Raw genomic sequence first — 25,908 nt, forward strand, 5'->3', positions numbered from 1 at the left:
GACCGATTATATTGATTAAATCGTAATTAAAATGATTAAATCTAATTAAACAGATAAGATCATGATTGGAATGATTAAATCTCGTTTAAATCGTGATTAGATTTTTTAATCTTGATTACTCTGATTTAATCATTTTCCTATGATTTAGACGAGGGGCTGATCACTCCCCGTAATCGGTGTACAAGCCTGTAGCTTTGACTGCACAAAAATGAGTACGTAAGTGAGTACAGATTTAGCACTACCAAAGGCTGTACTCATTTTCACATTTATGTAATCGGTGTACACATTTTCAGTGGTTAGCCCCTCGGATTAAGACGCACCCAAAATGGAAGTGACCTGCCCCTCGGTTATAGATGACTTTGTTAATATCAGCCGATAATCGGTGCATCCCTAAAATAAATATAAACTATGGTAGCTGATTGGCCGGAAAAAATGCAACAACCGATGACGTCATCCTTAGTAATAGATCACCCAATGGGGTGTGAACGCGCTTGCGTATTTTGTCTTTCCAGCTAATTTATGATAAAACCAAAGTTCGGCGGGTTTTTGCTTGGCTTATAATGAGAAGAGACCTTGGTTCACTTTAGCTTCATATGGCCCAAATATCTTTTAACGTATCCCCCTCTACGCTAGTACTGTTGACGTATCGCTTTGCTTAGCGTAGTTTGTGAATTATTTGGCGGGCCAGCTCAGGGGTGTTTTCTGGTATATATTGGTAGAGGTTGCCGCTAGAGAACACCCACAGGATTAAAATCATTTAGACTGAGTAGGCGGTTCATGGCCGGGGCTAAATTTCAGCGAGAACCCGGAACGCCAAGTAGACGTTCGTATTTTTGATACTTTCGTCGCAAAATTTACTTAAATTCGGGGTTCGTACACAACTTAGAAAAGTCGGGGAATTTAAAAATGGTTCCAAAAAGTCATTGAGTTTGATAAATGGTTTAAAAAAATTCAAGCAAATAAATATTTGAAACATTTATTACAAATACATGTTGAATATTTTGTAAAAAAAACTATGCATTTGAAAAATGGTTCCAAAAAAAACTGGCCATTTGAAAAATTCTTCCAAAAAAAAAGGTCATTTGAACAAAAATGCTTCCAAAAAAACTGGCCATTTGAAAAAAAAAATGGTTCCTAAAAAACTGGCCATTTGAAAAAAATGGTTCCTAAAAAACTGGCCATTTGAACAAAAATGCTTCCAAAAAAACTGGCCATTTGAAAAAAAAATGGTTCCTAAAAAACTGGCCATTTGAAAAAAATGGTTCCTAAAAAAGTGGCCATTTGAAAAAATGGTTCATAAAAAACTGGCCATTTGAAAAAAAATGGTACCTAAAAAACTGGACATTTGAAAAAAAATGGTTCCAAAAAAAGTGGGCATTTGAAAAAAAAAATGGTTCTAAAAAATACATATTCAATGTTTTGCAAGATTTTACTTCAAACCATTCATTTTAAAAAAAGGTCGGGAAATTCAACACGGAAATTTTTTTACGAAACGTTAAATCTAATGAATCTTCAAATTGCTGATTATCAGGATTATGCAATTCAGTAATCAGTAGTTCCCCATTTCATTTTAGCGATAAGCTTTATCTAAAATCAAAATAACTACAAATTTCTGGTTGTCAGGATTATGCGATTTAGTATTTAATTTTTGCCGTACGATTTTTAGTATCTGAAATCTGAATAACTTGAAAATAGTTATCGATTCTTTGTAATAATATATAATAATAAATATATAAGCAATACTGTATTACGAGAATTTGTAGCTTTGCTCCCAATCCGCTTCATGCTCTAACACTTAAGCTCGTTCGCCCCCGAACAAGTCAAATCAGCCCGAATCTTCCGTCGCGATTGAAGCACACGCTGTTGACGTTTTTCTTCCCCTTAAAGGCGCGCGGATTGTCTCAACATTGTCATTCTCCCGAAATAGAAATAAATACATAATTTATAATAATAAAATAAAAGTAATATAATATTAAAATAAAAAATAAAAGTAATATAATAATAAAATATAAAAGTAATATAATATAATAAAAAAGATAAAAATAATACATCATTTATAATATAATAATGAAATATAAAAATATATAATTTATAATATAATAATGAAATATGAAAATAATACATAATTTGTAATATAATAATGAAATATGAAAATAATATAATAAAGTAATGCATACAATATAATGTAAAATTTATAATATAATATAATAAAATAATGCATACAATATAATTTATAATATAATAAAGTAATGCATACAATATAATGTATAATTTATAATATGATGCATACAATATAATGTATAATTTATAATATGATGCATACAATATAATGTATAATTTATAATATAATGCATACAATATAATGTATAATTTATAATATAATGCATACCATATAATGTATAATTTATAGTATAATGCATACCGTATAATGTATAATTTATAATATAATGCATACCGTATAATGTATAATTTATAATATAATAAAATAATGCATAGAATATAATGTGAAATGAAATAAAAAATCTGCTTATTTTGCAAAGAAACAACACCTGTTACAGTATCAGCTAGTCGATACACATTAAAAAATTGGTTAATCGGTATAATATAATATAATAATACATACAATACAATTGAATACAAAGTGAACATTTCGAAGTCTAGGTGAAAGTCCTTCCAAAGACTTTGGGGGTTAGAGGGGCTAATATAAATGAAGTAGGACTTTGATGTTAGCGGAGGGGGGGGGGGGCGGTGTCTTGTCTTATTTATGGGTGACGTGGGTGTCAACAGTGCGAAGTTATCGCCCTCCTCCGTCCCCCCCTCCCAAATCTTTCCGAGTATTTCAACAATGCTACGTGTTATAATATGACTCACACCAACTATTTTTTATCTCTGGCTGGTAATTATAGGATTCGTTGCGTTGTAGTCCAGTTCGGTTCCGCTGTGCTTCTTAATATTTACTTCGCAGCCATCACGAAAGTAAAGAAGATATGGGAGAGCTGGGTTGGTGGTCGGGGGATTTTGAAATAGGTCTAACAGGGTTGCCACACGTCAGGGAAAAGTCAGGGAATTTAAAAATGGGCCTTAAACAGGGTTGCCACACGTCAGGGAATTTAAAAAAGGGCGTTAAACAGGGTTGCCACACGTCAGGGAAAAGTCAGGGAATTTAAAAATGGGCCTTAAACAGGGTTGCCACACGTCAGGGAATTTAAAAAAGGGCGTTAAACAGGGTTGCCACACGTCAGGGAAAAGTCAGGGAATTTAAAAATGGGCCTTAAACAGGGTTGCCACACGTCAGGGAATTTAAAAATGGGCCTTAAACAGGGTTGCCACACGTCAGGGAAAAGTCAGGGAATTTAAAAATGGGCCTTAAACAGGGTTGCCACACGTCAGGGAAAAGTCAGGGAATTTAAAAATGGGCCTTAAACAGGGTTGCCACACGTCAGGGAAAAGTCAGTGAATTTAAGAATGGACCTAAAAAGTCAGGGAATTTAAGAATGGACCTAAAAAGTCAGGGAATTTTTCGAATTTGTAAAAAGTCAGGGAATTTAAGAATGGACCCAAAAATTCAGGGAATGTTTCGAATTTGTAAAATGTCAGGGAATTTAATTTTATCTTGGCACTTTTTTAAGGTTATTTTTTAGACCAGATCTATGACAAATTCTATGATTATCATTTATTTCCTTGAAAGTTTGGCTAATTTTTTCAACATTGCAATAACCTTTTTACTGAAATATAAGTGCATTAAAATTTATTAACTTCTGATAAAAGTCAAATATATTTTATAAATTTAGCTTTAAAATCTCTTAAAAATGGTCAGGGAATTTGAATCTCAAAATTTTGTGGCAACCCTGTTAAAAGTCAGGGAATTCTAAGAATTTGTAAAAAGTCAGGGCGTTCGATTTTATATTGACACTTTGAAAGTAATTTTACTCAAGATCTGTGACAAATTCTATGATAATCATTTCCTTGAAAGTTTGGCTAATTTGTTCAACATTGCAATAACCTTTTTACTTAAATATAAGTCCATTTAAATTTATTAACATAATATAAATATAAAATAAAAATTTTGGTCTTTAAAAGTCGGGGAAAATCTCTTAAAATGGTCAGGGAATAATCAGGGAATTTGAATCTGAAAATGTTGTGGCAACGCTGTCTAACGTCTGATAAAATTAAAATATATAAAAAAAATCGTCTTTAAAAACTTAATGAATCTGAATCTTGTGGCAACCCTGTAAAAAGTCGAGGAATTTTAAAAATAAACGTCAAAAGTCGGGAAAAATAGGCCTAAAAGGTACATGCTCAATTTTTGTAACCTAGATGGTTTATTATCATTCATTTTTAATATTATTTATTATAATCATTATGCAGTGGTCCTGTAATTCATATATATTTTTAAACGTATTCTATTTCTTCGTTTAATGTTTAATTTCTTGAAATGTTCTATAAAGTCCTTGAGTTTTATGAATAGGTGTTTCCTTATCCAAAATTTGAAAAAATCTAGTTCTATATATTCCTATATAATAAATTTGTGTCCTGTAATATCCTATAAAATGATAAAAAATTATCCTATACACGGTGTCTTGATTTGAACGGCCCAGGCATTTTTCTCAAAAACTATAATTTCTAGAAATGTCAAATTTTCCGTATGTACTCTATCGGGGGAGATCGTTGTAAATTGTAAATTTCAGAAAAATCTTTAAATTTTTCACGGATTTAGAAGTGTTAGTTTTTGAACGCTACGTGGTTGTACCAGCTTCTTCGTTTTTCATGACCAATTATTTCAGTGACGAAATGTCCGATTTCCACCATACCAATTCCGTTAAAGGTTGTGGAGTATGCTCTACAACTTACTACTTGAAATTTTTCGTCTACCATGTAGAGTTAAAATACTAACACTTCTAAAACCGTAACAAATTTCACGATTTTTCTGAAATTTACAAATAACAACGATATCCCCCGAGAGAGTACATACTGAAAATTTCACATTTCTAGAAAGTATAGTTCGGGAGACAAAATATCTGGGCCGATCAAATCAAGACACCCTGTATAGTCCTATATAATAAATCTGTGTCCTGTATTAACCTATAAAATGATAAAAATTATCCCATTTTCCCTGAAAGGAATTAAGTGTAGTAGATTATTTGGTTAAAATTTATGAGATTTTGATGAGTTCATCACGTGTTTTCAGAGTAATAGTTAGCCATGTGATATGTCGGCCGAATGAACGCACGTACTGCTTATAACAGGTGATTCGTAATTGGACGTTAACCAGCCGCAAATCAAACGTTCCTTTAATCCGATAGAATTATGTATTTGTATGACATATTTGCTTGTGATTTTCACGACAATAGAGCTCTGCTTACAAGGAGATTCTGAGTTTCTGACCGATTCCTAGGTGAAAAAGTTTAACAAATTTCAAAAATTCGAAAATGCCAAAAATAGAAAAAGTTGATAAAAATTGACAAAAATAAACATCAAAACTGATCAACTTTTGATCAATTTGAGGTCAAAATCCCATGTTATTTTCAATGGGAAAATTTAATATTTTGTGTTGTCAAAAACATTTTTCGTTGCCATGGCAAAACGGTTGCCCATTGAATAAATTCCCTTTAGGATTTTTCATGATACACGAAGGTCTACCAATCCCCCGAGTTTGAACAAAATCGGTGGGTTACACTTCGGGATGTCTCCTTGTTAGTGAATAACTAATATATTTCAGTATTTAAATAACTTTCTTAATTTACGTAATTATATGAATATATTATGTGTGTAATATAATTATTATATTATAAATTTGTTAAGGGTTTAGCTTTATTATCCCTTTCATAATGGACTAATCTACTTATTCGCTAATTTTATCATCCTTTACAATGCAGTCCATAGCCGTGGTTCCTTTTAACTTAATATAATTATTATTTCTGGGGGTTTTGGAAAGTTTTAAACAAAAGTTATTTATAAATTTTTTAAAGGCAATTTAAATCTAGGAGGGTACAATGTACCCAGGACGCTTGTACCATAATGCCTGTACCCCCTATTCCGCCGCCACTTATGGTTAACTACACTTTGATCTTAGCCAAATGACGTAGAATCAGGGTGGATTTTATTATTTAATTATAATTTTTATTGATTTTAATTGATTTCTTAACGTTTTATGCCTCTTAACAAATTTGTTAATAATGTTAGTGCTGCATTTGAAATTAATTTTAATTAAATTAAATTTCTAATTAAAAACTAAGTTGAAATTAGAATTGACATTGCTAGAAAGCCTATTTTTGTAAAATATATTGAACAGGGTAGCCACACGTCAGGGAAATCAGCTAAAAATTGGCCTAAAACGTCAGGGAATTTTAAGAATTGGTAAAAATTCAGGGAAAAGTCAGGGAATTCAATTTTATCTTGGCACTTTTTTTAAAGGTAGGCCTAATTTAACTCTAGATCTATGACAAATTCCACGATTATCATTTATTTCCTTAATTGAATGTTTGGCTAATTTTTTCATCATCGCAATAAACTTTTTACTGAAATATAAGTCCATATTAATTTATTAACTTCTGATAAAAGTAAAATATAAAAGAAACATTTTGGCCTTAATAAGTTAGGGAAAATCTGTTAAAATGGTCAGGGAAAACAGGGAATTTTGTGGCAACCCTGTTGAAAATTGTTGTACACCCCTAGTGTTTACAGAATTGCAGGGCTCCCACCAGGTCCCTAAAATGCCTAAAAGCCCCTACTTTTTTTCGAGGTCCCTAAACCACCATAAAATCGGGATTTGGTCACTAAATCACCCTATTTCTAGTACATTTGGTGAAAAGTACCATCGGCTTAAAATATTTCGTAGAAAAGCGAAAAAAAACCCGATTTAATGTGATAGAATTATTACAAAAAATTTATAGTCATTTTTGGGATTGATAAGTTTTTTTAGAAATTAAAACTAAGTACTTAATTTTTGTGATAAAACATTTTTTTAAATTAAAACTAAGTCAGTTTTAAAAATTTGCTGCTTTTAAAAGTTTTAATTAAGATCTTATTTTTGTTTATTAAAATGGTCCCTATTTGGTTCTTACTTTAAAATATTTGGTTCCTATTTCACCCTATTTCTAGCCAGAAAAATCCCCTATTTCCCTATTTTTTTTTGAGATTTTGGTGGGAGCTCTGGAATTATACTAAAAAGTCCATTGTGGTTTTACGTTGGTATTACCTTTCAAATATTGTACAGACCGAAAACTATCGCAACGCCCCCCTTTGGTTTGCCATTGAAAGCTGGATAGGTAGCGGCTAAAGCAGACGCTATTAGTTTTTACTCATCGTTATTCGTAAATTTGACTTTAGAAATAATGATATTTGCGTTTTAATATAATTTTTGCATCGTTTGCTTATATTTTGATAATTTTATTTAATAAAAAAACGTTCTTATGACTACAATCGTTCTTAAAATTAGTCTCGCGTAAAAGTTCTATCCTGGCCAATTGCGATAAAGTAAAAGCGCGTGTCAAAACTATTGAAGTTGGCTGTACTTGTGGTATTTTAGAATACCTTTACATTATTAAAACTAGCGAGTAGGCGCTTCAGTAAAACATCTTCAAGTAAATCGTCAAGAAGTAATATTTCCAGAGCCAGGACCCGCAAGGTATTGTTTATATAGTGCTTGTTGAAATAATGGAAACTTTTAACCTTTAAATAGAACGTCGTGTTTTTGCTAAGCCTTTTTATGTCAAAAAAGCTACCTGGTTAAACGGAAACACTTGTGGTGAAAAATTTCCTTAATTTCAACAAGCATTATATAAGCGGAAATATTATTTCTTGGCAGGACCTGCAAGTTACTGTTTATATAGTGCTTTTTGAAATAATGAAAAATTTTCAACTGTAAATTATAGAACTCTTCACGCTCTAACAGTAAGCTCCTAAAAGGGTCGTCGTGTTCCGCTAAAAGGGTCGTCGTGTTCCGCTAAAAGGGTCGTCGTGTTCCGCTAAAAGGGTCGTCGTGTTCCGCTAAAAGGGTCGTCGTGTTCCGCTAAAAGGGTCGTCGTGTTCCGCTAAAAGGGTCGTCGTGTTCCGCTAAAAGGGTCGTCGTGTTCCGCTAAAAGGGTCGTCGTGTTCCGCTAAAAGGGTCGTCGTGTTCCGCTAAAAGGGTCGTCGTGTTCCGCTAAAAGGGTCGTCGTGTTCCGCTAAAAGGGTCGTCGTGTTCCGCTAAAAGGGTCGTCGTGTTCCGCTAAAAGGGTCGTCGTGTTCCGCTAAAAGGGTCGTCGTGTTCCGCTAAAAGGGTCGTCGTGTTCCGCTAAAAGGGTCGTCGTGTTCCGCTAAAAGGGTCGTCGTGTTCCGCTAAAAGGGTCGTCGTGTTCCGCTAAAAGGGTCGTCGTGTTCCGCTAAAAGGGTCGTCGTGTTCCGCTAAAAGGGTCGTCGTGTTCCGCTAAAAGGGTCGTCGTGTTCCGCTAAAAGGGTCGTCTTCGGATGCGATTGAAGCGCCCCCATGTGACGTTTTTCCCTCACCCCTCGTGACGTCGGCAGAACAAGACTATATAATGCCCGATAATCTTATTCTCTTAAAATATAAATATATTCTTGACACAAATCTCGTGAGCGTTTATAATGAAGATAGGTCCATTTAGAATCTACATTGACGTCCCCTTACTTCCGACCCCCCCCTCCCTTCGCCCTCGGTCCCAAATTATTTTTTTAATGTGTTCTATAAATAACACCGCGAAGCTAGGTTCTAACTGCCGTTTCGCTCCCAACACTTTGCAAAAATTAACAGTTTCGCTAGAGTAACTTCCACTGGCTTTAATTATGCTACAAATTGAGCGTGGTGGTGATATGACGAATATCGGAGTCGACTCTCCCCGTTTTTATCCTACCACTTTAATGGAGACGGGTGTGAAACTTGAACATTCAGGTTTCGTTGTAGTATTCGTCGTTTTAATGATTTCGGGTCTTTCTTGAAATTCGATAAAAAATTCCCTCAAATCCCTCTACGTTTCAATGAAGAAATACCAATCCCACAAGTATCTAATAACCGAAAATTTTAAAGTAATTGAAATTAATTTAAAATTGAATAAAAATAAAATATCTTAAAATAGAATAAAAATAAAATATCTTAAAATAGAATAAAAATAAAATAACTTAAAATAGAATAAAAATAAAATAACTTAAAATTGAATAAAAATAAAATAATTTAAAATGAATAAAAATAAAATAATTTAAAATGAATAAAAATAAAATTGTTTAAAATAGAATAAATAGAAAATAATTTAAAATATTATAAAAATAAAATTGTTTAAAATAGAATAACTAGAAAATAGTTTAAAATATGATAAATATAAAATTGTTTATAAATTAATCTAAAAGCAATAATCCTGAAATGGTAAAAAATAAATTAAAAACCCGTTAAAGTATTAGAAAATTCCAAGTTAGTAAAATCATGGAAAACGCCTAAAAAATGAGAACAATAGAATAAAAATATTTCCGAAAAGAAATCTGTAAAGTCGTCTGCTATTTTCTGGAGCAGTTGCAACAGGCAGTACAAAATTTTCTATGAAATAAAAACTATGGCAATTGTCTCGGGGAAATTTCCTCAGTACACTTTGTCCATCTTGTTTTCTTGGCAAAAGAAACCCCTGCGGAGGGTATATTATACGGTCGACTATACGGCGTAAGGGTACCCCGGGTGGGGGGCGTGAAATAGACGAATATCGCCCTCCCCCTTTCCGCCAAGTTTGGGTGGTTTTGGGGTTGAAACTTTGCCAGAAAGGTCTGTTCTCCTAGGACGTTGATGTATGGGCCGGGCTAAAAATATGACCCTGTTGACTGCGAGGAGAAAATAAACTCCAACTTGGCCCGCTGCGTTTCATCTCTCTTTTTTTGGAACCTTTTTCTCCGCACGCACCCCTCCGCCTAATTTCGGGCTGAGGGGACCCCCTCCGTGTCTTTTGCGCTAAAACCTCTATCTGGGTGTTTGTGTACGTAGAGGACCCCCTCGCTACTTTTATTTTGGAAGACAAAAATTTTATTCGGATCTAGATGGGCGGGTTCTGCTCTTTTTGGAGCTCGTTTGTGAGTCTGAGCATTGAGACAGTTTAATTACAATATGATCATTGAATTACAATAATTAGCTAGGCACCATCTTAGGTCCAAGTCATCTAGCGACTTTTAATGCCAGTAATTTAGAATACGAGGCAGCGATATTCTCAAAACAGCTCTGTAAAGAGCGTGATTATTATTTAGCTGTAATCTATACCAATAGGAGCTTATACGAGACAAATGAAAATGAGCCAAATACGATATGAACCAGCATTACTCACTAAATAATCTGAGCGTGACCGTTCAGGCTTCGTACACGACCTGAAAAAGTCAAGGAATTTGAGAATGATTCCAAAATGTCAGGGAATTTGAAAATGATTCCAAAAGGTCAGGGAAAAGTCGGGGAATTTGAAAATGATCCCAAAAGGTCAGGGAATTTGAAAATGATTCCAAAAGGTCAGGGAATTTGAAAATGATTCCAAAAGGTCAGGGAAAAGTCGGGGAATTTGAAAATGATCCCAAAAGGTCAGGGAATTTGAAAATGATTCTAAAACTTCAGGGAAAAGTCGGGGAATTTAAAAATGATTCCAAAAGGTCAGGGAAAAGTCGGGGCCACAAGGCCAGGGAAAAGTCAGGCAATTTAAAAATGATTCTAAAACTTCAGGGAAAAGTCGGGGAATTTTAAAATGATTCCAAAAGGTCGGGGAAAAGTCGGGGCCACAAGGCCAGGGAAAAGTCGGGGAATTTAAAAATGATTCTAAAACTTCAGGGAAAAGTCGGGGAATTTTAAAATGATTCCAAAAGGTCGGGGAAAAGTCGGGGCCACAAGGCCAGGGAAAAGTCGGGGAATTTAAAAATGATTCTAAAACTTCAGGGAAAAGTCGGGGAATTTTAAAATGATTCCAAAAGGTCGGGGCCACAAGGCCAGGGAAAAGTCGGGGAATTTAAAAATGATTCTAAAACTTCAGGGAAAAGTCGGGGAATTTTAAAATGATTCCAAAAGGTCGGGGAAAAGTCGGGGCCACAAGGCCAGGGAAAAGTCGGGGAATTTAAAAATGATTCTAAAACTTCAGGGAAAAGTCGGGGAATTTTAAAATGATTCCAAAAGGTCGGGGAAAAGTCGGGGCCACAAGGCCAGGGAAAAGTCGGGGAATTTAAAAATGATTCTAAAACTTCAGGGAAAAGTCGGAATTTTAAAATGATTCCAAAAGGTCGGGGAAAAGTCGGGGCCACAAGGCCAGGGAAAAGTCGGGGAATTTAAAAATGATTCTAAAACTTCAGGGAAAAGTCGGGGAATTTTAAAATGATTCCAAAAGGTCGGGGAAAAGTTGGGGCCACAAGGCCAGGGAAAAGTCAGGGAATTTTAAAATGATTCCAAAATACATTTTTGAAAGAAAATATCTTTCAAGATTTGTACCTCAAACCATACATTTATTCTACAAAAATGGTCAGGGAAAATTTGTCAATTAATTCAGGAAATTTGGTACGAACCCTGTCGTTATATTTTCCAAAATGAGTACGGGTTAGATTGTGAGTTGAGAATAAAATTTAAAAAAATGCCCATTTCTGATGGCGGGGGGGGGGGGGGAGGTTACCTTCTTGAGCAAGCTCCAGCAATGTTTCCGTTTTCGCCGTCAACTCCACCTTATCTTGGGTGTCTCTTCACCTTATCTTACCTGCAGTGATGTAAAATATGAACTGTTCCGCCTTTTCTTGCAGATGAAATAGATAATGTTCTGGTGGATAAGGGATTTTCTTGTTACGTCCTGGATGTGGCCATTTTTTTGTGTGTGACTTAACTGTTTTGAATATCTTTTGGGAGTTTTATGGGTTACAGTTTCCACTTTCCCGGACCGCGCGATTGCTTAGATTGGGTGACTTCGTTGCTCTCGCTTAGTTTATAGCATATGTTAGTCTGATTTATCGGTTAGCGGATTCTTACGTAATCGACGCTTATCGGTTGGTAATCGCTAAACATCTTAACTGGTTCGGCCAATTGAAGTCGATTATAGATCTTAAAAGAAATTGATTTGAAAATCTTCATCGGTTCATTGTGTAAATTGGCGCGTGCTTGCTCGGAAGGGATAATCTTATTGGCTAAGACAAATGCAGATAAATATTGCTAAGCCCACGTGATTCTATTTTATTATCAGAATAAATAATTACACGTGCGACGAAAAAATGGGCGATATCATCGAGATTCACGCGTTTTTAATTTAAAAACCCTTCCTTTTGACGGTTTTTATTTTGGAGCGAATAATTTCTTTTAGCGTCTATTGAAATCCGCTGCAATCTAAAATATTTATCCGGTTTATTCTGGTTATCATTAGTCCTGTTTGTTGGTTAGTTAGGTTATTATTAAACCTGTTTTTCGGATAGTTGGTTCATAATTAGTCGTGCTTATCGGTTGTTTGGTTATTTTCCCAGTCATCTTTATCGGTTGGTTTGGTCATTTTCCCAGTCATCTTTATCGGTTGGTTTGGTCATTTTCCCAGTCATGTTTAGCGGTTGGTTTGGTCATTTTACCTGCTTATTACTTAGTATAATTTTGCAGTACTTCAGTTAGTTACTCTTTATATTTTTTTTCTAAAGGGGATTTCCCCTTATAAACAATAGCATATCAAAACTTGTATAATTTATCCAAGTTTTAAGGCAGGTTAAATGTTTTCTACCTTAGGGAAACTGAATAAAATTTAGAAAATAAAAATAGGAAATGTAAAGAAACTGTCGTTAAGGAAAAACGAACAAAACAAAATTCGTTTTTTTGCACGTGATGTCGATATCCGCGTAATACGTCAAACGGAATAAGAAGCGACATCCTAACAAAAATTACCCAGTAATATATCGATTCCCGGTTTTAAGTGACCCCTAGCGAGGGAATCTTGACAATTCTTTTTAGTTCATCATAGACGTGCCGGAACTATACTCCGATAAAGGGAATAATGGATATTAATTTCATCTCGGTTGACGCCATTGCCAAAGATAGAGGACCTTGAAATTTAGAACTCAAAAAATATTTAATTAATTCTGAAATTTAGAACTCAAAAAAACATTTAATTAATTCTGAAATTTAGAACTCAAAAAATATTTAATTAATTCTGAAATTTAGAACTCAAAAAACATTTAATTAATTCTGAAATTTAGAACTCAAAAAATATTTAATTAATTCTGAAATTTAGAACTCAAAAAATATTTAATTAATTCTGAAATTTAGAACTCAAAAAATATTTAATTAATTCTGAAATTTAGAACTCAAAAAATATTTAATTAATTCTGAAATTTAGAACTCAAAAAATATTTAATTAATTCTGAAATTTAGAACTCAAAAAATATTTAATTCTGAAATTTAGAACTCAAAAAATATTTAATTAATTATGAAATTTAGAACTCAAAAAATATTTAATTAATTCTGAAATTTAGAACTCAAATAATAATAATAATAATAATAATAATAATAATAAATTAATTCTGGAATTTAGAACTCTTTTTATATTAAAATTCTGGAATTTAGAACTCTTTTAATACTAAAATTCTGGAATTTAAAACTCGATTATCGTGCAATTAATATTGTTATTGGCAATCTAAGCGCCGGACTATATTTGACCTTTATGGCAACTTGTTTTGTGACGCGACCACGCAAAAGAAAAAAAACATTCGTTAGATTATGATTGATATTTAGCCGAACTTATACGCGGATGTTTGCCGTTTGATAATTTTTTTGTCGGAGTTTTGAAGTCATAATACCCCAGTGTCTCTATAAACTTCCTGATAACGAAATAAATTTTCGATTTATAAAAGTTTTTTTTTTTGAGGAAATGAATTGTTTGTTTTGTCAGTTTCCAAGAATATATTAGTGTTAACGGAGAATGTGAACGGTTGGAGGGGTGTGGTTTTACCGAGGGAATCACGGGAAAACAGGTAGCCGAAGACATTCTTGCGGATAATAAATTGATATTTATTTTGATTTTGTCGTGTGTCGTGAAATGTTTTTAAAACGCTAGAGTTTTCGCAAAAATCAACAATGCTAACTCGATTCCCGGGTTTAACGCTTTACAAAGCTCCAACGAGCCGTATCACGCGTGTCTAATTTGTTTTCATGGGGGTCGGATTTGAGTACTTTGAGCCTTGAATTATTAAGCAAACTGTTTCGACAACTTTACATTTATCTATTTATTATTTTGGAGGTATTTCTAGATTTTTCTAATTTTTTGGAGGTATTTAAAAAAAAATCGATAAGGTATTTAGATAATTTATTCATTATTTGGAAGTATTTCGAGAATGTGTTCATAATTTCGGAGGTATTTCGAGAATGTGTTCATTTTTCGGAGGTATTTCGAGAATGTGTTCATTATTTCGGAGGTATTTCGAGAATGTGTTCATTATTTCGGAGGTATTTCGAGAATGTGTTCATTATTTCGGAGGTATTTCGAGAATGTGTTCATTTTTTCGGAGGTATTTCGAGAATGTGTTCATAATTTCGGAGGTATTTCGAGAATGTGTTCATAATTTCGGAGGTATTTCGAGAATGTGTTCATAATTTCGGAGGTATTTCGAGAATGTGTTCATAATTTCGGAGGTATTTCGAGAATGTGTTCATAATTTCGGAGGTATTTCGAGAATGTGTTCATAATTTCGGAGGTATTTCGAGAATGTGTTCATTATTTCGGAGGTATTTCGAGAATGTGTTCATTATTTCGGAGGTATTTCGAGAATGTGTTCATTATTTCGGAGGTATTTCGAGAATGTGTTCATTATTTCGGAGGTATTTCGAGAATGTGTTCATTATTTCGGAGGTATTTCGAGAATGTGTTCATTATTTCGGAGGTATTTCGAGAATGTGTTCATTATTTCGGAGGTATTTCGAGAATGTGTTCATTATTTCGGAGGTATTTCGAGAATGTGTTCATTATTTCGGAGGTATTTCGAGAATGTGTTCATAATTTCGGAGGTATTTCGAGAATGTGTTCATAATTTCGGAGGTATTTCGAGAATGTGTTCATAATTTCGGAGGTATTTCGAGAATGTGTTCATAATTTCGGAGGTATTTCGAGAATGTGTTCATTATTTCGGAGGTATTTCGAGAATGTGTTCATAATTTCGGAGGTATTTCGAGAATGTGTTCATAATTTCGGAGGTATTTCGAGAATGTGTTCATTATTTCGGAGGTATTTCGAGAATGTGTTCATTATTTCGGAGGTATTTCGAGAATGTGTTCATTATTTCGGAGGTATTTCGAGAATGTGTTCATTATTTCGGAGGTATTTCGAGAATGTGTTCATTATTTCGGAGGTATTTCGAGAATGTGTTCATTATTTCGGAGGTATTTCGAGAATGTGTTCATTATTTCGGAGGTATTTCGAGAATGTGTTCATTATTTCGGAGGTATTTCGAGAATGTGTTCATTATTTCGGAGGTATTTCGAGAATGTGTTCATTATTTCGGAGGTATTTCGAGAATGTGTTCATTATTTCGGAGGTATTTCGAGAATGTGTTCATTATTTCGGAGGTATTTCGAGAATGTGTTCATTATTTCGGAGGTATTTCGAGAATGTGTTCATTATTTCGGAGGTATTTCGAGAATGTGTTCATTATTTCGGAGGTATTTCGAGAATGTGTTCATTTTTTCGGAGGTATTTCGAGAATGTGTTCATAATTTCGGAGGTATTTCGAGAATGTGTTCATAATTTCGGAGGTATTTCGAGAATGTGTTCATAATTTCGGAGGTATTTCGAGAATGTGTTCATAATTTCGGAGGTATTTCGAGAATGTGTTCATAATTTCGGAGGTATTTCGAGAATGTGTTCATAATTTCGGAGGTATTTCGAGAATGTGTTCATTATTTCGGAGGTATTTCGAGAATGTGTTCATTATTTCGGAGGTATTTCGAGAATGTGTTCATTATTTCGGAGGTATTTCGAGAATGTGTTCATTATTTCGGAGGTATTTCGAGAATGTGTTCATTATTTCGGAGGTATTTCGAGAATGTGTTCATTATTTCGGAGGTATTTCGAGAATGTGTTCATTATTTCGGAGGTATTTCGAGAATGTGTTCATTATTTCGGAGGTATTTCGAGAATGTGTTCATTATTTCGGAGGTATTTCGAGAATGTGTTCATTATTTCGGAGGTATTTCGAGAATGTGTTCATTATTTCGGAGGTATTTCGAGAATGTGTTCATTATTTCGGAGGTATTTCGAGAATGTGTTCATTATTTCGGAGGTATTTCGAGAATGTGTTCATTATTTCGGAGGTATTTCGAGAATGTGTTCATTATTTCGGAGGTATTTCGAGAATGTGTTCATTATTTCGGAGGTATTTCGAGAATGTGTTCATTTTTTCGGAGGTATTTCGAGAATGTGTTCATAATTTCGGAGGTATTTCGAGAATGTGTTCATAATTTCGGAGGTATTTCGAGAATGTGTTCATAATTTCGGAGGTATTTCGAGAATGTGTTCATAATTTCGGAGGTATTTCGAGAATGTGTTCATAATTTCGGAGGTATTTCGAGAATGTGTTCATAATTTCGGAGGTATTTCGAGAATGTGTTCATAATTTCGGAGGTATTTCGAGAATGTGTTCATTATTTCGGAGGTATTTCGAGAATGTGTTCATAATTTCGGAGGTATTTCGAGAATGTGTTCATTATTTCGGAGGTATTTCGAGAATGTGTTCATTATTTCGGAGGTATTTCGAGAATGTGTTCATTATTTCGGAGGTATTTCGAGAATGTGTTCATTATTTCGGAGGTATTTCGAGAATGTGTTCATTATTTCGGAGGTATTTCGAGAATGTGTTCATTATTTCGGAGGTATTTCGAGAATGTGTTCATTATTTCGGAGGTATTTCGAGAATGTGTTCATTATTTCGGAGGTATTTCGAGAATGTGTTCATTATTTCGGAGGTATTTCGAGAATGTGTTCATTATTTCGGAGGTATTTCGAGAATGTGTTCATTTTTTCGGAGGTATTTCGAGAATGTGTTCATTTTTTCGGAGGTATTTCGAGAATGTGTTCATTTTTTCGGAGGTATTTCGAGAATGTGTTCATTTTTTCGGAGGTATTTCGAGAATGTGTTCATTTTTTCGGAGGTATTTCGAGAATGTGTTCATTTTTTCGGAGGTATTTCGAGAATGTGTTCATTATTTCGGAGGTATTTCGAGAATGTGTTCATTATTTCGGAGGTATTTCGAGAATGTGTTCATTATTTCGGAGGTATTTCGAGAATGTGTTCATAATTTCGGAGGTATTTCGAGAATGTGTTCATTATTTCGGAGGTATTTCGAGAATGTGTACATTTTTTCGGAGGTATTTCGAGAATTTATTTCGAATCAACGCGTTCTGTTTCGTTTAACTCAAGAATACAACTTTATTCCTTAAATGCTTTTCATCTCTTGATAAGTAACGGATGAAATTAGTTAAATTTTATCGCTGGTTTATTTTTAACGCGTGCTCGAGTTGCCTTCCGTGCGGTGGCGGAAAGAGGTAGAACGTCACCATGGCAACGGCACGGAGCAAATGATTTCTCGTACACGTCAAATTCCCATTTCATGGTCACTCCAGTCGCTGTAGTCTTAACACGGTTATTCTTGTCTAAGGAATGTTTTATGATCTATAAACAGCGATCAGACGCTTGTAAAAGCTACTTTATACGCGGTGGGTACTCTGAACTTTACAACACTTCCTACAATTTTCAATTAATAATAATCAGCTAGGCACCACCTTAGGCCTAAGTCATCAAGCGACTTTCAAAGTCATTAATTCAGGTGGCCGGGTTACAATGCGTTGGAGCTTCAGGCGTTCTATATAAACAACTAAATCGTCGTCTGCTAACTAGACTCTTTGTTTTAGGATAAATTAGAACAATTTGAAACCCCTAATTTAAAGAGCTTCTCGCGGTGACCGCTAGGTGGCTTTATATAGACTCGTATCTGAGATGAGACATCAATATAGTAATGACACGCTTTAGGAAATCTCCAAACACATTCGACGTGAAACAGGTATTTAAAGGCTGGACCGACTTGTTACGGTTTCTATATTTAGAACTATTTAATGTTGGAGCTACTTCATTTTATTTATTTATGCAAAATTCATTTCTTTCTTAATCCCGGCTTTATTAACTACTGCTGAAAACTTAAAAGATTATTAACTTTGTTTACGATTGGTGTCAAAAATTGCCGTACCAATTTTAAAATATCTAATTAAATAGTTATTTTTAATTACATAGTTAGTTTTAAATTTGAAATTAGTTACAATATAATGAATTTTTTTCTAATGTTTAATATAATATATTATTTAATGGTTATTTTATGATTATATAATTAATGGTTATTTTATGATTATATAATTAATGGTTATTTTATGATTATATAATTAATGGTTATTTTATGATTATATAATTAATGGTTATTTTATGATTATATAATTAATGGTTATTTTATGATTATATAATTAATGGTTATTTTATGATTATATAATTAATGGTTATTTTATGATTATATAATTAATGGTTATTTTATGATTATATAATTAATGGTTATTTTATGATTATATAATTAATGGTTATTTTATGATTATATAATTAATGGTTATTTTATGATTATATAATTAATGGTTATTTTATGATTATATAATTAATGGTTATTTTATGATTATATAATTAATGGTTATTTTATGATTATATAATTAATGGTTATTTTATGATTATATAATTAATGGTTATTTTATGATTATATAATTAATGGTTATTTTATGATTATATAATTAATGGTTATTTTATGATTATATAATTAATGGTTATTTTATGATTATATAATTAATGGTTATTTTATGATTATATAATTAATGGTTATTTTATGATTATATAATTAATGGTTATTTTATGATTATATAATTAATGGTTATTTTATGATTATATAATTAATGGTTATTTTATGATTATATAATTAATAGTAATTAATGGTAATCGTATAATTTAATATGAATCAAATTGTTTTTGAAATTTCCTACTCACAATTTAATGTAAAAAAACCAATCTCTATAATCCCTTGAAAACCCAATATTCCACACTCGTTTCTATCGTCCCTCAAATCGTAAAATTCGGTGCCAAAAGAGAAAAAATATCCGAAGTAGCGACTCGAAAAAGATTTGTAGCGTTCGGTGTTTTTCAGGCGTGTCGAAATGTCGCGTCATTGGCTCTTAGCCAATCAGACATCACACTCTTTTCCGCTGGGCTTTCTTTAAATATTTCTGGCGAATCTATTTTGGAATTCTAAGAAGCTCCAAAGACAAGGCCTACGTTTTCTGTTATCAAAGCGGTTTGATATATTTTTTAATCAAAGCTCAGACCACTTGCATCCAAAAGGACTCGGAATTAAATGTTGATAATGTTTTATAAGCCGAGTGAAGTGACACCTGTTTTCAGTTCCTATAAGCTAAATTTATATTTAGTTTTAAGAATTATATTACAAATTCTTAATAAATTAAACTTAAGTTAAAATATTTTAATTATTACAAAATAGAGTTTTTAAGGTGTCTAATAATAATTTTGATTATTTAGAAAATTGGAGCTTTTAATTTTCTTACTAAATTAATATATACTTAAAATCTTTAACGAATTATCACAAAAAAGGTTTTAAAATTCTCAAAAAAATTAAAACTATTTAAAATACTAAATATTTTATTAATAATTAAAAATAAACCTTTTAAGGTTCTTAATAAATTAAAATTTAGTTAAAATACTAAATATTTTAGCAACTATTACGAAATAGAGATTTTATTGTCTTTAATTTAAGAAAATCTAGTTAAAACATTAAACAATTTAAATAAATCTATTTAAAATATTAAACGATTTAAGAAAATCTAGTTATATTTTTAAACGATTTAAGAAAATCTAGTTAAAATATTAAACGAATTAAGAATGATTAAAAATTATAGCTTTGAAGTTTCTTAGGAAATTAATATTTAGTTAAATTATTTTACGAATTATTACAAATTGAAACTTCATAAGTTCTTAATAATGTATTATTTAAATAAAATATGAAATATATAACGACGTATTAGGAATAATTGTATCTATACAGGGACCTCAAAGCTTACATTAACGAGCAAATGATGGCGCCACAAAAAAGTTGGTGGTTAATTTTAGTGTGTCGTTACGAGTCCCGTCCGATGTGATTAGTCTGAAAAGTGTAGTGGCGTTCGTTGATGAGTAGGTGGGTAGGCGTTATGCTCTGTAATCAATGGCGAAACCTTTAAACGTTGTACTGGTGCCTTTTTGCGCATCTACCCTTATCGTGCAGATATGCATTTTTTCTCGCTATTTATTTGACGTACTGTTTTTTGTCTGATTGCCGGTTCGCACTCTACTCTCGAAGATTGCTATAAGCGATAAATTAATTTATTTGCTGTGATATAAATGTATTGTTTTTTTTTCACTACTGTTGTTTTTTCTAGATTGTCTGGCTTATAATATTTTTAAATACTTCAGTTATACTTTACAAGATGGTCAAAGCTGAGACGTAGCGGTACGTAATACAGTGCTGCCACACGTCGGGGAGAAGTCAGGGAATTTGAAAATGGGTCTAGAAAAACAGGTTAAAGTCTAGAAATTTAAAAATGGGTCTAGAAAACCAGGGAAAATTCGTTATTTGAAAATGGGTCTAGAAAAACAGGGTAAAGTCGGGCTATTTGAAAATGGGTCTAGAAAAACTGGGTAAAGTCGGGGTATTTGAAAATGGGTCTAGAAAAACTGGGTAAAGTCGGGCTATTTGAAAATGGGTCTAGAAAAACTGGGTAAAGTCGGGCTATTTGAAAATGGGTCTAGAAAAACAGGGTAAAGTCGGGCTATTTGAAAATGGGTCTAGAAAAACAGGGTAAAGTCGGGCTATTTGAAACTGGGTCTAGAAAAACAGGGTAAAGTCGGGCTATTTGAAAATGGGTCTAGAAAAACAGGGTAAAGCCGGGCTATTTAAAAATGGTCAGGGAATATGAGTTGAAAAATATTGTGGCAACTCTGTTAATATCTATAACTTTGTGCACATTATAAATATCTCCAAAGATTGTTTTAGTGTCTATATAAATGTTTATAGTGTCTATAGAAATTTAGCCAATTTTACAATACATTGATATATAATTTCTGTAGAGTATTATGGAAATGGTTCTTAAGTTCTAATTCCAATAAAGATTTCCGTAGGGTGCTCAATAAAAATTTCTGTAGAAAATACCTCCGAAATTTCTAGGGTTTTTTATCAGCTTCTTTAAACATTCTATAGAAATGTGAACATCAGTATTTATTTTGACTAAACTGACTTATGGAACGTAATTATGGACTTATGGTCACACTTTAACAAAAAAATAATAATATTGTCTCCTTCAATGCGGTTCTAGTATTTCAGGTTTTTCACATTTTTTTGGGGGGGTTTCCAAAATAGTTTAAAAAGCCGAACCTTTACTGATATCCTAATCTATTTGAAAAATGGCAAAAACACACGAGCCCATTTTGGACAAATTAAGTTGACGATATCGCATTACGGCCGAGAAATGGAAAGCGCCCTTTAAAACGCGCTGTCAAGTTAAAGTGGTCGTATCTTCCCGCGCTCAACAAGTTGAAGTAGAAACGCACGTGCTATTTGCGGCACGAGGGGGCGCGTCGTTTTGACGGGTTGTTTTCAGTCGTCATGACAACCGTTTTCCTGCCTATCTATCTCTCTTCTCCCGGCTACGCGGTAATTTCTCTCAACCCCTCCTCTCGTTTTCGCTATAGCGTTAAGTTGACGTTTAATACCCCTATTTAGAGTACCTAGCGGACCGTTTAACGTCCAAGTACCCATTAACGTTTTAACCGGGTTTGGTACGGGGCTTTTTATTTGCGTATTGATAAGTTCAAACTGATACGAATAAAGGCGACTCAAATCCACCGTTAAGGGGCGCTGATTAGTTTACTTTGCTAGGAATATGTTTTACCCTCCGCGTTTTTTTTGGGTCTGTTAGAAGTTTATGAAATTGGCTGTGATGTAGGTGTATTTACCTCGCTTGATTTAAGTTTATCCTACTTTTTATTGGGTTCCAAAGCAATTTATTAAAGCAAAAATTATCTATTTTCAAATTGGTTTTTAAAAAATATTTTGTTTTAATCTTCTTTTTATAAAATTTTAATTTTAATTCAATTTTTATACATGTAACGAAGTTCAATTGCGTTGCTTTGATCTTGGTTGCCATTTTGGAGCCTAATATATATTTATATATATTAAATAACTTAACTGGTTACTATTTAAACCGTATTTTAACTTTTCATTTTAAACACTTAAAAACAGAATTTTCACTGAATTTTTATTACCCTTAAAACAATATTTTAATTAACCTATCATGTTAAATTTAGTTGAGTGTTATTAACCATAAAAAAATAAACAAAGATTCGTGATCTTTCATGTGTTTTTCTGTGTTCCAAAAAAGAACATGGACTTTTAAACGTCAAACGCCGTAAAGGGTCATCTTACTCTCGAAATTCAACTGTCTTAAAGCGACTAAAAATGTAATTGTTTTTGTCACGTGTAACGGCATTACTAGCCAAATTTGCCACTGTTATAGACTGATTTGACGTCATTGCAATTAATACAATTCCCGATAAATATAATTATGTAAATAGAATAATTTCATCGTTAAATTTCGAAACAATATCGCTGGTTTTATTTAGTCTTAAACGTGATACGAAATTTAAATAGTAACTTTATATTTGTTTTTTTTTTGTCTTTTCGCAGAGCCGCCACCATTCAATCGCCGTGGAATTCCAGCGGTGTCAGCATTTCCGGCAACAGGCCCCTCCCACTTCCGGCGGGGCTTCGTCCTTCGCAAGGCGCCCTCCGCGAACCCCTGTCTTCCAGCGCCGCCTCGTGGACTGCGGCGTCGGCGTTCGGCGGCTTCTCGGAGTTCCCGGTCGCGTCTCTGGGTGGGCTCCCGCCCCCCTCGTTGCCCCAGTCGGCCTCGACCCCGGACTGCGGCGGCCCCCCGTCCCCCTTCGGCCCCACCACGACCCCTTCGCTGGTCACCATGCCGGGGCCACCGACCCCCGAGGGCCCGGGCTCCGACGACAGCAACAGCAAGGACAGCCTCTCCAAGTCGAATGATCCGGCCAGCAGCGACGCCGAGGGGGTCTGGAGCCCCGACATCGAACAGAGCTTCCAGGAAGCCCTCGCCATCTACCCCCCCTGCGGACGACGCAAAATCATTCTCTCCGACGAGGGAAAGATGTATGGTGAGTACATTGGACCTTTAATTCGAACCATTACCTTGCTTATCGACTAGTTTTACACTTAACCCCGTTGTTTGCTTATCGACTAGTTTTACACTTAACCCCGTTGTTTGCTTTTCGACTAGTTTTACACTTAACCCCGTTGTTTGCTTTTCGACTAGTTTTACACTTAACCCCGTTGTTTGCTTTTCGACTAGTTTTACACTTAACCCCGTTGTTTGCTTGTCGACTAGTTTTACACTTAACCCCGTTGTTTGCTTTTCGACTAGTTTTATACTTAACCCCGTTGTTCGCTTATCGACTAGTTTTACACTTAACCCCGTTGTTTGCTTATCGACTAGTTTTACACTTAACCCCGTTTTTCGCTTATCGACTAGTTTTACACTTAACCCCGTTGTTCGTTTATCGACTAGTTTTACACTTAACCCCGTTGTTTGTTTATCAACTGGTTTACACTACCTTCATAGTTTGTTTATCGACTAGTTTACGGAAATGTAATCTACTTACGTAAATTGATAATGTAGAAATATTATCTATTAATTTGCACTTCCCAGCAGTTGCTTATCGACTGGTATTACTGCCTTACACGTTCCCGCAGTTGTTTCTTATGAACTAGTCGTCACTAATAATTTTATTAGTACATACTACCCTTTTTTATTCTATATGAAATTAATTTCGCTAATTAGTGTTATGAATTTCCCACGCTACTTTTTGGAAAAAAGGCTTTTTTTTTTACCTAAAACTTTCCTGGAAGAGCTTCAGGGTGACTTTTAGTCTTCACACCCACATTTATTTGCTACGTAAGAAACATATGAATCGGATCGTATTGTTGGGGGCGTAGTTTAATTGTGTGAATCTAAAACATAAAAACTGACGATAAAAACACTACCCATACAAATCTAAAGCAGGGTTCATACAGGCCTGGAAAACCTGGAAATATCAGGGAAAGAGATCGTCGACAGTAAAATAAGGGAAATTCACATTTTTAGTAAAAGACGGGGAAATTTATATTTGCAGTAAAAGACTAAAATTCCTATTTTTAGTAAAGGTCAGGGAAATTCCTATTTTTAGTTAAGGTCAGGGATCAGGAAAATTTATTTTTTAGGAAAGGTTAGAGAAATATATTTTTTTAGTAAAGGTTTGAGTAAAAATTAGGGAAATATAAGGGAAATTTTTATTTTTAGGAAAAGTTAGGGAAATGAGGGAAATGTATTAGGGTTTAGAAACTTGTTTGGCCTAAAGAGTAAAAATTTACATCAATATTTTTTTCTTATCAAAGATTTTATTAAAGTTATTACTTTTATGTATTGTAATATGGAACCCAATTTAGCTCAAATGTCATTCCTGAAATTAGTTACTCTGAAAAATCAGGGAAACCGTTTCGTCAATAGTTGTATAAACTCTGTAAAGTATTCGGTTAATTATTGTAGATCTTAGGTAAAGTAGCCTAAATAAATATTATAAAATATATTTTATCCTCACAAATAGATTTGGTAGAATCTACTGCAAAGTAGGAGTTTTATTTGTGGAAACTTAGGAATTGTTACGTACGATTATTTTCATTAATTGTAATTTAGATTCAAGATCGTGTTTAGATTGATAGCTTAAAAACTTTCAAAAATCAGTAAATAAAAGCAATATTTGTCTGGTTGTGAATCCCAATTTACCAAAACTCTGTTTTATCGAATTCTAATTTAATCTTCTGCTAACACTTGGTATGAGTTTGTTTTTAACGTAACTAGCGCCAATTAAACCTGGTGGCCGAAATGTTAAATAAGGTGGTCTTTTGTAAAATATAAGTAACATAATAAAAAGAAGTATGGCAAATTACAAAAAAAATATTATAATCTGATTTTGATAGTAGGGTCATTCCATGTCAATTCGACTAGCGGAAAATTTGCCTAATTTACAATTTTAAAAATATTTTTTCTACGAGTATACTAGCTCAAGAAAACTAGTTTCCCAAAGTTTTAGACTTGTAATTCCATTATTTGAAAAGTTATATATATTTTTTTAATTTTGGATTATTTTCGATTTTAAAACTTTAAAATGAGTTTTTCTCGAATATTTTGGTATCTAATAGACATATACCAAAGATAATAAGCAAATTAAGTATAAATTTAGTGCTGAATCCGAATATGGGAGTCAAATTTCGCTAAAAACATTACGAAACGAAATAATTGACTACTTGAGGGGTCCAATAAACTCCCAGATTTCGACTTGTACTCCACCTTCAAAATTTTTGAAAATTTTATATTTTTGGCCCAACAGGCTAATTACTTTAAATAATAAATGGCATCAATGAGAAATTATTTTAAAACAGAAAAAATAATTATTATAATGTTAAAAAAAACACGAAATGAAATACTTTACTATTTGGGGAGGTTCAATAGACTCAAATTTCGACTTGTACTTCACCTCAAATATTTTTCAAAATTTTATATTTTTGGCCCAACAGGCTAGTTATTTTAATTTAAAAATGGCATCAATGAGAAACTATTTTAAACCAGAATGTTTATTTTATTATTCCAATAAAGAATCAAATATTTAAAAGGAAAGTAGGAAACAAAATTATTTAAACTGTCTTTTGGATATTGTACTTTACTAGTACCCTTTCCACGAGATTCAGGCCCATCTCTACCATTGGGC

General features: G+C 33.3%; 1 protein-coding gene across 9 annotated transcripts in view; it reads left to right on the top strand.

Moving 5' to 3' along the window:
- sd (TEA domain transcription factor 1 homolog scalloped) overlaps window positions 1–25,908 on the top strand; it is a 77,933-nt gene that overhangs the window by 5,853 nt on the left and 46,172 nt on the right. For all 9 annotated transcript variants that reach the window (XR_016478572.1, XM_090166311.1, XM_090166313.1 and 6 more), the window contains exon 2: window positions 22,769–23,262. Coding sequence is in view for 8 of the 9 variants with exons in the window: in XM_090166311.1 (XP_090022437.1) it covers window positions 23,058–23,262 (205 nt within the window). In the remaining variant the exon portion in view is untranslated. The remainder of the gene's footprint in view (window positions 1–22,768; window positions 23,263–25,908) is intronic.

Source organism: Leiobunum rupestre, chromosome 2 (genome assembly GCF_980474605.1).
Source record: "Leiobunum rupestre chromosome 2, qqLeiRupe1.1.hap1, whole genome shotgun sequence".
Lineage (NCBI taxonomy): Eukaryota > Metazoa > Arthropoda > Arachnida > Opiliones > Sclerosomatidae > Leiobunum > Leiobunum rupestre.